Source organism: Lotus japonicus, chromosome 4 (genome assembly GCF_012489685.1).
Source record: "Lotus japonicus ecotype B-129 chromosome 4, LjGifu_v1.2".
NCBI classification, from domain to species: Eukaryota; Viridiplantae; Streptophyta; class Magnoliopsida; order Fabales; family Fabaceae; genus Lotus; species Lotus japonicus.
Window position 1 is genome coordinate 79,211,611 of NC_080044.1, and position 15,445 is coordinate 79,227,055.

At 38.4% G+C, this 15,445-nt stretch overlaps 1 protein-coding gene across 1 annotated transcript; it reads right to left on the reverse strand.

The window, feature by feature from the left end:
• Nucleotides 1–933: 933 nt before the first annotated feature.
• Nucleotides 934–8,033, reverse strand: LOC130711682 (uncharacterized). Its single transcript, XM_057561395.1, has 12 exons — nt 6,757–8,033; nt 6,395–6,529; nt 6,118–6,262; nt 5,534–5,836; nt 4,930–5,155; nt 4,573–4,739; nt 4,369–4,479; nt 4,123–4,174; nt 3,883–3,992; nt 3,629–3,757; nt 2,940–3,029; nt 934–2,576 (listed from the first exon to the last, which is right to left on the reverse strand). The coding sequence occupies exons 1-12, from the start codon at nt 7,926–7,928 to the stop codon at nt 2,058–2,060; spliced, it is 3,159 nt and encodes a 1,052-aa protein (XP_057417378.1). The 5' UTR covers nt 7,929–8,033; the 3' UTR covers nt 934–2,057.
• Between the last annotated feature and the right edge of the window lie 7,412 nt (nt 8,034–15,445).

Genomic DNA, 15,445 nt, shown 5'->3' on the forward strand with positions numbered 1-15,445 from the left:
CTCTTGGCTGCTACGAATCCAATCGTCGTGATCATGAGAGAGCCGACGCCAAGCCACTTCGAAAGGCCACGGATGAGCGTCCAACAGCAAGTTGCAGCGCCATTTCCAAGCAGCCCATAACCCAGCCAAGAAACGCACACCATGAACACCACGAGACAGGGAGGTCAGCCATCGCTCGAGCTCAGAGCAGCGAAAATTAGCCCAATTTGTTGCCCCCAAACGCTGCCAAAGATCCCAGGATTGCGGGCAATCCCGCAGGCAATGAAGAGCATCTTCTATGTCGTTCGAACACCGCGTACAGGTAGCATCCGCAGCCAGATGACAATGGGCTCTCAATTGATTAACCTGAATCGCATTATGTAAAACTAACCAAACAAACACTCTAACCTTTTCGGGCACTTTAAGCTTCCAAACCCAGTCAATCTTACGATCTCCCTGCTGGTCATGAGCACAACCATTGAGCCACGCATAACCATCCCGAACCGTGTACTGACCCTTATTACCAACATTCCACACCCACCCATCACTCCTCGCCGCACAGACAGTAGGCTGTAAGTTTGTGAGTTTCTGCTGCACTGAGAGCGGGATCATAGTGTATAAACGATTGAGATCCCAAACATTACCCTGGATAATATCCTTCAACTGCAAATGAACATCAGCGATATTTACGAAGGGCAATTGATGAACAATTGGACCTGTACCGCTCCAATCCTTGTACCACAGCGACGTCTCTCCATTCCCAATCCTGAATAGTATGTATTATGTAAATAGCTTATAAAAAAATATTAGTGTTTAAATAGTTGTATAAATTTAAATTACCTGAAATAAGTATTGTTTATCTTGAGTTATTTGAAAGGTCATTTAAAAAACAGTCTCTGCAATAATAGTAAGAGAAGGGAATTAGAATAATGCGAATTATGTGCTAATAGTATATAGTCACCCAACCCAAAGCATTTTTTTTTATTAAACAGGATCAGTTATATGGTCAATCGTAATATCATGTTACAGACTCAAATAATACATTATTTCTCTCAACAATTGAGTAAATTGGTATACACAGCAATTGATCTGATAATTGAATAATAACAATGTGCTGGAAAAAATAGCGGATGGTACAACTTGTAGCTTCGCTTGATATGTGATTTTGAGACGTAACCATGACCTGCTAATGTGTTCCCAAATACGGGATAAGAGGTGGTTGCAGCCTTCTGCAGTGTACTTGCAATGAATGTCTTGGAGTTGAATGTTGAACCTAAATCCTAAAATATATACAATGTAAAGCCTGAATGATCCAAAGTAGCATGCTGCAGAAGATTTTGCAAAACCCCAGTTGGATCATAGAACAAGCATTGCTGCTTTTGGATCTCTTCTAGCCTGAGAAATGGCAGCAACAGCCTCCTGTAGCAGGAAAAATAACTAATGCTATACACATCCCCTCATATTTACACAACTTTCATCATCTAATTATCATAGGTCACACCTTGTAGACATCACTTTCAAATCCTCCAATTGAATCCTCAAACTATGAGAAAAGCGACAGTGTTCCTTCCATGAGTAGTTCCGCCTATCTTCCTAATATCTTTCATGAAGGAACCCAACCATGTGGAGGAGGAACCCAGATGCCAAAGCGCTTGGAGCAACTAGGCTTGGGACCTGAGGCTAGAAAGTGGTATCAATAATCCACCGTGCCTAAATTGGACTAAACCACTTGAGGTTGAAAAGTAATAACTTCTGCTCCAAGTCCAAATCATTTTGCTTCAAAGAGGAGGTTGTAAGATGAGTCTTCCCATTCACTTTCTCTAGACAGGAAGTCAACGGTTTTGCTCTTTAATCCTAATTTCTTAAGATAAGCCTTGACTTCCTCCCAAGTTAGATAATTGCCACTATCTCTGTAAGTTCCCATGAAACCTTGCATCTAGAGACCAGAACCAAATTTACACAACTCCCCTAACCCCAACATAGTAATCTCCATTTTACCTTGAGAATTGTGCATCAAATACTCCTGTTGATATCTTCATTCACTGCTTGTTTCTCCCAGCATTGCTTCTTGCATCAGTTCAACTGCTCTGGGAAGAATCAACCTGACTCCAGAGTATCTCAGCATATGCCTTTTCCTCTTCCATCTCCTCTCCAACATTATTGGTTGCTTCCATTTCTTCCTCTTCCTCAAGAAGGTCTTCTTCCATCAATTCTTCTTCAGCATTTTTCTCCTCTAGTTTATTAAGTTCAGCCATAGCCTCCCTCATAGCTTGCATAGTAGCTGGCCTATCTCTAAAACCATATTTAGGTGCAGGCACAACAAACGGAAGAATTATATCATCTAGTTTGGTTCTTTGAACTTCAGAACAATAGTTATTTTCTATTGGAGGAAAGGTAAATATAATCCCAAGTTCATAATTGCAAATGTGAAGGCCGGAATTCACTGAAGGGTCCACCTTTTTAGGTTCACTGGCTTTTGTACCAAATGGATTTGAAATTTGTCGCCCCCAGGCAGCAGCGCTAAAATTATGAGAGCCACAGTATACCCAACCAATGGAAGGTGCATCCCCCTTAGACCAGAAGCATCTACGTATCACCTGAGCAAAACATTTAACATAAAAGGACTTAAAACATGCTTTTGTGGTGTAGGGGGGAAATAATAGATAGGTCCAATAATTGAGAAGCTAATCACCCAAACCAAAACTTGATTCCTCTAGAGTAAGGAGTTCACTTCAGAAAGAAAAGTGGGACATCTCAACCATTAATGAGAAAATCAAGGGAGCAAATGACAAACAAATTCATACAATCTCATTAATGGTCAAGAGTTCTTACTGCCCCTCTAAGTAAGAGCCCACTTTAGAGGAATCAAATTTCCAAGCCAAATCCTGTAGAACAGCATATAGAGCATGGACTAAAGAGTAACTCAGTGCAGTGCAGGAGTATAACTAGTATTAAGTTACCTTAGTATGCATTGGATGCCCTATTCTTTCGCAGGGATGAGGGATGGCATCACGGAGTACATCAAAAGTCTTCAACCTTTGCCATGTTCTCTGTTCAAAAGTAGAGAATCAGTCTGCATGTTCACATAATAACATCTATACAGTGTCAAATCTTCATCTTAAGAATATTTTAAAAAAGTAAAAAAAAAATAAAACAATACAAACTTCAACAATATTTTTTAGGTGTGTGGGAGGTTTAATATATTCCTTTCAAGTATCCCTTTGAAAATGAGTTTTTAAGAGAGATGGGCACAGATCATAAATTGAGTCCCACAAATTATGACCTATGCAATATCTTTGTGTGTGTCTCACATGATCCTGCAACATAAAAAACTCACAAGAGGACTTAAATGTCCTTAATTATTCAGAATGTTTTTAAGGAACAGGTTTCTTTGGTAGTGATGCCCCTGAACAATTAATGGTCAATATTGTCCATCTGTTCTTCTTATTTGAAATATAAATTCAGCAAGTTATTTTTGTATCTGTAGTTCAATCAATGGCACACCTGACAAAATATTGACCACTAATTACCGAGGGAACCAATACCATCATAAAAAGAAAGGGCGCCAAAGGATGAAAGAAATCTACCTTAAAGAAAAATACTTAGCTATAACTTCATCCATTCAAAGCTGATCAAAAAGTTATATTACCTCTGCGAAGCAGAGCATGCGTCTTGACGGCAAAATCCCATTATAAGCATTCTTAACTCTTTCAATAGTGGGGAAAATAATCCACACAGAAGGATTCTTCAATTCTTCGTTTGCATTCCAGCAGCCCCACTGTCAAAGCATCATTAAGTTACAGAATTAATGGAAAATACAATTTCAACTATTCATCCATCTTGCAGAAAAGATGTAAAACTTTGCAAGCAAATCTAATGGAAGAGCAAAGGCCTTCAAATTACTTCTGGATCAGACTCTTCTGAATCAAAATGTTGCAATGATTTCTTCCCAGCAGCAGCCGAAAATGCTGCGAGAAATTTTGAATTGACAGATGAACCAATAGAAGATGCACCTGATAGAATGAAAAGGTATCAAATGATAGTCCAAAAGGATGAAAAATGAACGAGGTCAGCTTGATGATTTTAACTTACAATGAAATATCACCGTCCTTATACTACATAATGTTTAAAAAATGGACTTACCATAAATAATTTCAGACTCTAATGATTCAGGCCATCTATATCGATTCAGAACCTAATACAAAAAGTGATAATAATTATACACAACTGGATCTTTCAAAAAATTCAGCATAAACTTCATCCATGTGCAAGAAGATTAGGAGTGCTAGAGTGGCAAAGAAAACAAAATTTATAAATCCTTAAAGGCAACAAAACTACAAAAAGAAATCAAATATAATATTAATTCTGACAATAAAGTGTGCCATTTACCTCTTGTAATCTCCAGAGGCCATAACATCTTTGAATAGAAGCAATGAGCGAGCAAAATGCGACAATTTGTTCAGATTGCATCATCTTTGGCATATCTTGAAAATGAGGCCCCTGCATGTACACAAGACGTAAAGTTATAGGAATCTCAGGTTACATATACAAGACGATATACAAGTCATCCTATATAAGACACATACAACACACCTCTGACACATTTAGTATCAGTTGAACTTTCTTGGAGTTCTCTCCTAAGGCAGCTGCGAGGGCCTCTACTGGACAAACACATCCAGAAAATATGAAGAATCCAGCATCCCAAAGAGGAGAAATCCATTTCGCCACATCTCTAGGCAGAAAACCAAGTTGAACATAGTCTATAGAAAGGAACAAAAAAAACAATATTATTACTGTTATTGATAGCATGAAAAATTTAACTGTAACTCTGTAAGTCCAGAACACATGATAAAGGAAACAGAAATAAAAATTAAATTTGAAAATCATAAGATGAATGGGGAATCCAAAACACATGGATCAAAAAGAATTCCCAAGCAATGTAGCTTTTACCTCCCTCAGAAGTTTCATCAGGGTTCGGAATAAGAACGCTAACAGCATTTTTATCAGCAGGCACACTGGAATTTCTCCTTAAAACAATCTCCAACCACCCATTAGCCTTCCTACAAGACTTTCTAAGAAAAACAGCCAGTGTTTTTAGTCTTGCACTGTTTGAGTCCGCTACAGTACGGAAAAGATGGCTCAAACCCACCACAGATGCCACAACTGAACCAAGAAACTTCAAACCAGATGACCAAAACGCACAGCAATCAGTATCTGATTATACATTGCAATCAAATAATACATAGCAGAAAGTGGTGTTATCTAAAGCCGCCAAAGGAACACATGGCTCACACTAATGCTGGAATTAACATGAAAACTCAACAGTTCAACTAGCACCACTTTAGCTACAACCAGGAGGGTTTCAGGGTATAATATTCCAATCCAAATATAGACGACATCTGTGCATTTTCACTTACTAAAAAGCACTAAAAAGACAAAAGTTTATATCCAAAAATAACACTGCAAAGGCAGTAGCAAGTAGCAACTGCAGTCAACCAGTGTCTCAACTCTCAATTAAGTACAATATCTTTGCATGAGATACTTGAGTACTTACAGGAGATGTCTGAAATGATTCCAACAGAACAGAAGTTCTGTAAAAGTGAATTCCAGGTACTGAAGCAACAAGATGTCCTGTTGCACCTTCAAAGTCATATTTTGTCAACTGAGTAATCCACTGAGCCTGGCTAGGTACATCAATAACAAGAGATGCCATAAACCCAGCCAACTGAGCAGCAAAATCACATTTTGAGTCACTATGGATTTCACCATCATCAATTTTTGGGAAAAGTGACGCAAAGTCAACAGAATTGCCGCGAGGGAAATCTTGCCACCATATAGTGTTAGTCACATAGTTCCACTACATAACCACAAAAACTTATTCAATAGTTTGGCTATGTTAATGACATAAAAACAAAACATAGTTATGAACCGACTATCTGCATGATAAAAGGTTTAAATTTAATAACTAATACACATAACTTTTACATGATGACCAGCAAAGAAAAAACAGTGGGGGCATCATGGCCATTGTACTTATGTCTTTCATCAAAACATTTTTAGTACAACATTTTGCTCTTGAATTTGAAAGTTAAAAATTATGTATTAATGTTAATAGCTAGAAGTTTTGTAAGTAGATACCTGCTTTTCCACCAAATTTGCAGATGTAATGACAACTCGAATACTATCTTCTCTTTGCACAACAATCAACTTTGGATGATGGCAAGCAATCCCCTGTTTTTTGCGGTTATTGCCAAATGCTATGGTTTCCGGGAATGGAGGACACCTGATATGCAATGAGAAAGTACATTCCCAAAGAGGAGAAATAAAATGCAACATAGTAAGACACCATCAATTAAGTTACATATCCTCCAAGCCCCCCATCACCCCCAACATTGAAGAAGAAGAAGAAGCTTACACTACAACTAGGTTAGGATAATCCTGATAAGGCACAAATTCTCTTTCATCTGGCCTTGAACTCCAACATCTCTCAGTATTGTGACAAGCAATCGTAACTGGCAGATGAAAAGGGATCTTACAATATGTCAAGAACCTAACAAGACACCACAGTCAGGATTGTAAAGTTTAAACAAATTCAAGTATAGCAGTTCACACATACTGAGATATACATAAGTGGAATGAAAATGCACATCTCAAACATATAAACACGAGTAAGGAGGCGCATGAAAAAAAAAATCACAAGCCAAGATGCAAAAATGGTTTGAAAAAATAATATCATGAGAGGAAAACAATACATTGGGAAACTTTAGGTAACCACACCATTTTATGTCACTTGTAAATGTTGCAATGAACATCCTTGAAATGCTTTCAACAGGATAAATAAGCTCAGGGAGAGATATGGAATGATGAAGACCCGAGGAGGACCCATGGTCCATCAACTCAAGGCGATTCAGGTAAAAATTCTTCCCGGGCGGTGGATGAAACGCGCCACAAGAAGGAAGACTATCCTTCGCTACAGAATCTCGCAGCGCCGCATCATGATTGTTATCATCCATAGCACTCACACAAGCAACCCCCGCATTCCCTCTTCCACCAAAATGCTCACTTTTTGCCTCCAAATCCATCACTTTACTCTCACAAAGCATAGCTGAACTTGACAGTCCAACACCACCTCCACTAGTACTTGTGTTTTCCACCACCCTTGATGGTAAATCCGAAACCGCACGCGAAATGCAAGACAAAGGATCATCACTGAGCAATATGTCTCTACACTTATCTAGAAGAAACCTTGCTCTCCCAACAACACCCTCACATCTCGAAACACCAACCTTCACAGCAAAAACCCTCTTGCTTCGCTTCCCACTTTGCGAATGGCCCGAGAACGTTAACCCATCAATTTCAACACTATCACCACCACCATCACGATCCCATTCACACCCTTCAAGGACAATCCTCTGAACAACAAATCCTATCCGATTCCCAACATCACAAGAACCGCTCTGGTTTCCACAAACCAACGAAACCCTATCTCCAGCCGATAACTCCACCGCCATTCCCTTCCCGATCTCGACTCCGTTCACGAAAACCCCGTTGGAAGCTTCTCGAAACGGAATACGGTCACTGCCGCGAGACCCCATCACTACCCTTTTCCGGAACTCGTGAACAAGATGAGCGTTGGTGGTGATGGTAGAGCAATCGCTATTTGACAGAACTCCGCTCAGAAGGTAGAGCTTGCGGAGGGAACCGTCGAAGAAGATCTGGCAATGGCGCTTGCTGACGCGGCGGTCATGGAAGACGAAGTCGCAGTCGCGAGGTTTTCGGCCGATCGAGTACGGGTAGTCCGCGTGGAGGCGCATGGAGTCGCAGGGCGAAACGACGCCGTTGGAGGCGGAGGAAATCAGAGGGACATCGAAATGGTTCAATACGACGGTGGTTCTCTGCTTCTTGTTGGGAGTGGAATCGGAATCGGAATCGGAATCGGAATCGATCATGGTGGTGGAATGGAAGAGGGAAAATGGGAGGAAAATTTTGAAGGGGTGGAAAAAAATAGAGAGGAAGTGTGTGTGAGAAGATTGAAGAAGAGAATCAGTTGATTTTCCCTCTCAATTTTTTTCCCTCCAAAGTTTATGATTTTGAGGATTAGGTTACTTTTAACGGCGTCAAAATCCACAGTAACTGTAAAAATTAGTTAGGAAGTGTAATAGGCAACTGTATAGTGGTGGTAGTGGTAGTCTCATTCTAGCATGTAACATTTTTCATTAAAATTTTACCGATTCCTTAATCACTTGTGCATTTTTTTTGTTAGAGTTGATTTTAAAGTTATAGTAGAGGTGAATAAATTGGTGGGCGACCGTCATTGGGGAAATGCTGAAGAAACCTGTAATAATGGGTAAAATTAGGGTTGTGCAACCTTGCACAAAAAAAAAGTTGTGTACACTAAAAAAAGTTGTGTACATAAAATGATAGAACATTTATGGTAGAATGAAGAAAAGACACTTTCAGACTACTAAGTAGGACGTCAGTGACATGCTGGAGAGGTCAACAGACGCTCACTCCTAAATAGTGTCTTTTCTTCGTTCTACCATGAATGTTCTATCATTTTACGTTAAAAAAAAGATATGAATAAATGCGAAGGAATCAGCGAAGAGGTAACCATTTTTTATTATTGTAGGAGGATAAGAGAAAGAATATGATGGGACCTACATGTTTTTTTTCCCTCTTCTATGTACTGAAGATATGTGTATTCATGGGGCTTTTATATCCTTTTTTTATAGCCTTTTAAGTGGCTCTACTAAATTGGTAGTAATATGTCTTATGTGGGTAAAAACATCTAGTAATGTGAAAAATAGGGTTCATTTAGTGTACACAACTTTTTTTTTGTGCAAGGTTGCACAACCCTAATTTTACCCATTATTACAGGTTTCTCAGCAGGTCACTCTTTTTAATTTTAAAAAATATTTATTTATTTTCTCCCCCTTCTCCACCATCTTCCTCCCCTCAACCTCCACATCATCCGTCGCCGGCACCACCGCCACCGCCGGCCCCTCCTTCCTCCACCACCAACTCCACCCCTTCCTTCTCTCCTCCCTGCAATGCTGGGTTTGCTCGATCTCTGTCATTTGCAGATCTGAAGTGTTGGGTTTGCTCAAACAATGAGGAGGAGGAAGAGGAAGTTTGGTTTCTGCCCAGAAAAATTAAAACCACCCTAATCAAAACCCATAAACAAAAACAAAACCACCCGTAGAATTGATTTAACTCATATGAAGGAGGGCACTTCGTGATTGATTTAACTCAACAACATAGTTTACTCTTCCAGAATTTTACATCATATCTTGCTCGTGTAGGATTTACGATAAATGGGTTCAAAGACCATCTGTAGACCCATTATCATGCTTGGAATCCACTTATTCCCCTTTCTTTCCCCTAATTTTCACACAAACAGATTGAGAGGGTTCAATGCTACAGCAAAAAATTGGAAGCAATCAGAACAGAGCAGGTCTGAGAGAGAGAAAACGACCTGAGAGAGAAGGTCGCGACTTCGCTGGCGATGGGGGAAAGGGCGATGACAGGGTACGGTGGTAACGCAAGTGAGAAGAACGCGAATCAAACATCCCTCCAAAATCCTCCTCCTTCAACTCCAATTAAATTCTCAATTACCCTTACCCAATTAGATTCTCTCTGCAACACCCCTTTTGGATCTGGTTCAGATTTGGTGGCTTGAAGAAAGTTTTCTGGTGAGTTTGAAGGAAGGAAGGTTTGAAGAAAGGATTCGGTGAATCTGGAGAAAATAGGGTGGTGGTGCCGGCAACGGATGGTGGAGGTTAAGGGGAGGAAGGTGGTGGAGAGGAGGAGGTAGTAAATATATATATTTTTAAATGAAAAATATCAATGGCCTGAAAACCTATCATAGTAGGTAAAAGTGAGAGTTGTGTAACCTTACACAAGAAAATTCTTGTGTATGGTAAATGGACCCCGAAAAATAATTATAACTTTTTACCCTATTCTTTCATTATTCATTTTTGTCTTTCTATTTTGCCTCTTTTGATTTTGATTTTGCCTCTTTTGCTTGTTCGGGGTTGTTTGTTTTGTGGTTCTTTTGATGGTGATTGGTGAGGTTGTTTTAGTGCTACTTTGTTGTGTGTTTTTTTTTTTCTCCTTTTGAGGCTTTTGCCTGCAATATTAATTATTTGCTGGTTTTAGGTCTTTGTAGCTTTAGTGTTGTAGGATTATTTTTGGGGCTTTTTAGTTTTTATTATTGTTGCTATGTGAATGTTTTGATGGGTAGGTTGTTTTTTAGGTCTGGTCTCGTTTTAGGTCTACTCCATCATGAAGATGAGCTGTATTAATGTACATATTTTTTGCTTTTTTAAAAAAATGTATGCTAACTAAGCGGAAAGGGGATAAAGAAGAAACAACAGCAATTGACTAGACTAGTTAACTTGTTATTTAAGTATATGAAATCTCCCTTAAAAGAATTGAAATTTACTTAATTTACTTACTTTATTTTCCATGATTTTCTTACGGGTTAACTATCAGATTGGTCCCTGTCTTTGTCTCGCCGTCTGAGGTAAGTCCCTCCCCGGAAAATTTATTGTAAATGATCCTCGTGTTTAAAAAACTTTTGGAGCGGATCCTCGCCGGAGGGCGGAGCTCCGGCGAGTGCTTAAATGGCATATTGACTGTGTTAAGTCAGCTGATGTGGATCTTAAAAAAAAATTAAAAATTAAAAATAAATACCAAGTCAGAATATTGGACCAAATTAACAAAAATAATCCTAAATTAATTAACAAAATCAATTCATTCCTAATTAATTTCAATTCCCTAAATTAACCCAACTTTCCAATCATTCCAATCAAATTGGGTTCATATTCTGCAACCCAAATCCTCTTCTCCTCCTCAAATTAGGGTTCTATCCACCAAACACCACCACCAACCCCAACAGCCACCACCATCCAGATCATGTTCTTCTTCTCCATCCTCTCTTCTTCTTCACCATCACCACTGGAACGTAGCAGAAGCACACACACCGGAACGACCCACTGGATCCGAATCTGAGTGCCAGAGGACGAAGGAAGAAAATGAGAGGGAGAGGCTGGGTGCGACGCTCGCATCCTCGCAGCTTAGATCGCCACCGCCAACGGCGACGAAGATGACGGTGATGATTAACAGCGTTAACGACGACGGCGGCGAAGATCTCTTCCTCTTTCACCGACGGCGACGAAGATCTCTTCATGTCCTCTTGATTTCTTCCTCTCCTGTCGATTTCTTTCTGCTCGCACCGTGACAGAGTCGTCAACCTCTTTCTCTGCCTTCAATTCTCAGCAACACCAAGGGGGATTTGCAGGTTTGGGTTCCAGATTGGTGGTAGTTGGGGGATTTGGTTGGATATGGGGGAGGGTGGATCCGTGGTGGTTGTTTGGGCTAGGTACGTTTTTTGTTCAAATCTTGGTTTGAAGATGGTTTTTGTTGCTGAGTCTGGATTCTTGGCCACCAAAGCACTTATGGGTTCTCCTGGGTTTTTCTGGATAATAATCTTACAGTAGCCCTTTACAGCAACACCGTGACTGAAGATTATGATCCAAAATTCTGTCGGTGTAGTAATCTTGCTGATTTTGGTTTGGCTTCTCCCAAGAGTACAAGACAAATTCTGTTTTTCGAACGAAACATGACAGAATTGTTGGTGCAAACAATGTGCCCTTACGTGTAGGTTGCTTTGACAACATGTTCATCTCTTGTTACAGTCACACTTTACCTTTCATGTTAGATTTTCTTTTTACCCCTTGTAGGGTTTCATTGTAAGCTACTTCTGGGTTCTCCTGGGTTTCTTTTTCCTGTTTTCTGGATTTTAATTATATCTTGACTCTGGTTATGATGATGAAGACCATGGGAAATTAGATATGGTATTTTTGGGATTTTAATTTGTTTATTGTTGGGGTTATAATTTTTTGAAGAAGATGATGAAGAAAATGAAGATGAGATCAATGTGAAAATATTTAATGAAGAACATGATGTTGAAGAAGATTCATGCTGATGAAGATGAATTTATATTTTTTTAATGGAATTTAGATTAAAATATTTTTTTATTTTTGTTAAATAATTAAAATTTCTGACTGTTATTTTTTTTAATTTTTTTAAAATCCACGTCAGCTGACTTAACACAGTCAGCATGCCATTTAAGCACTCGCCGGAGCTCCGCCCTCCGGTGAGGATCCGCTCCAAAAGTTTTTCAAACACGAGGACCATTTACAATAAATTTTCCGGGGAGGGACTTACCTCAGACGGCGAGACAAAGACAGGGACCAATCTGATAGTTAACCCTTTTCTTACCAAACAACGCATATTGGGCGGGTGTTGGATAATTCTGCACTAGATGATATATACCCCACCAGCACTCATTTTCTAACAAACACGCTTTATTCAATAATTACTTTTTCCTATTACAAAAGCTTAGCTTGTTGTAAGTGTCCTGAACCAAGTAAATATTGACCTTTTGTAAAGGAAGACAGACAACATCAATCACATTGGTTTGAATTCATTTGAACACGTGAACCATGCATATATGCTTATTTCTTTTTGTACTATGAATAAAAGATGGATAAAAGATCTCATTGAAGCAAAAAAAAAAAGAAGTAAATACCACTATTAATTGAAGATTATCGGTTGATTAATGATCATGATTAATGTCTAAGCAATTATTTTCTTAATAAAAAACTACAGTTGCTTAATATTTTTAATACAAATGGATGTGTAATTAGTATAAAGGGGTGTGCAAAAAGTATATAATCCCCTTAATGTTATGACTATTTAGTAGTACTGGGCCAATCTTTGTTGCTACAGAAAGGGCCAAGCGAAAAATACAAAAGCCCAAGTGGGTTAATAACTATATTTGAAAAAAAGAATTATTTTATGCATCTTTTCTTTAATTAGATTCTGGAATATTCTAGCATGTTGACACTTACCAATTACCATCCATCCCTCACTTTATCAACCAATAAAGTACATATAATCAGATCCAGAGGAATAATTGTTCATTCACACCTTAAAAATGAGATAGAAAGAGGTGGAGGAGGAAAGAGATAAAAAGAAAAAAAAAGTAATAAAAAGAAAGTATAAGATGTGATAGATGACAATATAAGAGAGATAGAAATAAAAATATGTGGAAATAAAGTGTACAAGAAATGAGGTGTGTATATATCATTGTTGTCTCATTTTCTACCATATCACTTATCACATTTTATTTATCTCCCTTTTCTTCCTATCTTTTTCATTCCATCATCTATTTTCACCTCTTTAGAGGTGTGAACAAATATTTTTGCCATATAAAATGGCATGAAAAAATTGAGCATTTGCTCTCTAGATTTTGAGTATTTTCTCTTGCTTAGTCTTTTTATTGCTGTTAGATTAAGTTGGTAGAAATTTCACTCTATCAATAAATGTCTGTTAAATTATACTCATGACCAATATGTATTAAAAATGAGAAACACAACAAAATGAATATTCTCCTTATCATGTACACTTTTCTATCTAAAATCTTTTAAAATATTTTGTATCAAAAGGTTGAGTGAGATGAAGGATGAAGGGTCTCGGGTTCAAACCCGGAGGATGTAGTAATTTACTAATATTCCTAACAACTAACCATTGTCTCTATAAAAAAAACTTACTTATTTGCACGTTTTATTATGGTTATAACTTTCCTGATCAAGTTGCCAAATCAAAATAATTTACTTTTTCAGTAACACTGATATAAAAAAAGTAGTTATATTAAGAATGATTGGTAAATAGTTGGTAGAGAATTGAAAATGCTAAATTATGCGACTGCATGTGCAATGTTTTTGTTTTCCAGGTGGATTTCAACTCAGTGTTGACGTTTAGCAATGCCGCCATCCCCTCAGTCTAAGGTGGCTTTATTAGATAATTGGAAAAACTTCTATTTAAACTCAAAATTCACTCGTACCTAAAGAGATATATAAAATGAGGGAAGAGAGAAAAATGAAAAATATAATAACCAATATGATAAGAAAAGAATAAATATACATTTTTTATGTTGAAACAGAAGAGATAGATAAAAAAAATTGGTAAAAATAAGATTAAAAGATAAAATGCGGTGTAAATTAATCAAATTCTTTATGTAACGCATGGTGGCATTCGTTGAGAATGAGATAAAAGTGGGTGAAAGTTTGAGTAGCACGTGATACGTGCCTCACATTATGGTGTTTGCTTCATTATTTTACTAGTTTTGTAGAATGCGCTGGATTTTTACCGACCAGGGCAAAATGATTGTGATAAATGTGTTAAGATATTGAACTAATATGTGGGAAATATTATAACAAGTTGTTCAACTACCAAAAGTCAAAGTACAATAGTACATGTCTATAAAAAAAAGGTGAAAAGAAAATGAAATTGGATGATATAATAATTAATTGCATACGATTTGTTATAGGAAATAGAAAATTCATTTTTGAAAGGTTTTCGTCTTTCATAAATAAAGAAGAGATAACACCTCAAATTTTTATGAAAATAATAGGTGTTTGTTCTGGTCGCTTCCAACATCTCTTGACCTCAACACATCCCTTTAGTTCCACCACCACCCGTGGGCGAAGGATAGAATTGGAGATTATTGTTCCGGTTGTGTTTGACATTCCCCTACGTTGACACATTTTGCATAGCCTGAGCACCGCAATTGGTGACAGTTAGAACTGAGAGACAATTGTTTCGTTAGACGTTAGTCCTCACCTAATGCATACCACGTTTGGATTGGCACGTGTCGCGAGCTTCAAGAACATACAAACAAGTAGACCTACCATTGACCCTCGAGGCATTCACCTCGATTCGACTTACATCCTCAACTTTGAGACATGCACCATAAGCTAGTGCGCCGACTCCTACCACCACTTATACCTGCTTACCTAACATAAACCGACTCAAAGGAACAAACTAAGCGCCATGTAGCAAACCTTAGCGGTATATATGTAACGTTAGGGCCACCTTCTTAACCACACTCGATAGATAACAAGCGGATACAATCAAAAGCCCCTCCAAACATCTTTCCTTCTTAGAGCAAGTATACGACACATTGCTCGAGTCCCCCTCGCTCAAGGATTAGATTGGTAGCAAATCAACCCAATCCACATCGTCCATCCACCTACTATCATGACACAAGTTAGGTCTCGAAGATCCAAAGACAAACTGTAAACCATGTTGCACACATGGGAACGAGTAATGTGACATTGGCATATCCTTAACATCGTCGACCTTTGCCTAATTAAACATAGTCAATCTCCACCATCCATCCAGCTGTCCCCAGGACAAAAGGCCCAGAAGTTCTAATGGCTAATTGTGAAACACGCGCGCTGTTGTACATAGGGGAGCGAACGACATCAACATAACCTTAGAACTTTTTTACCTTTACCTACTCAAGGAGCCATGCGATTAACCATCAAATACATTCACAACTCATCTATGTTCTTAAAGCACTAAGTAACTTGAGCGCTAAAGTATCTTTGTAGTA

Excerpts from the sequence above, each read along its gene's own strand:
- LOC130711682 (XM_057561395.1), bottom strand. The coding sequence starts at position 7,928 with ATGATCGATTCCGATTCCGATTCCGATTCCGATTCCACTCCCAACAAG. Across the intron at positions 6,263-6,394 it reads TATCCTAACCTAGTTGTAGT|GTGTCCTCCATTCCCGGAAA; the intron begins GTAAGCTTCTTC and ends ATTGCATATCAG. Across the intron at positions 4,740-4,929 it reads TGATGAAACTTCTGAGGGAG|ACTATGTTCAACTTGGTTTT; the intron begins GTAAAAGCTACA and ends TCCTTTCTATAG.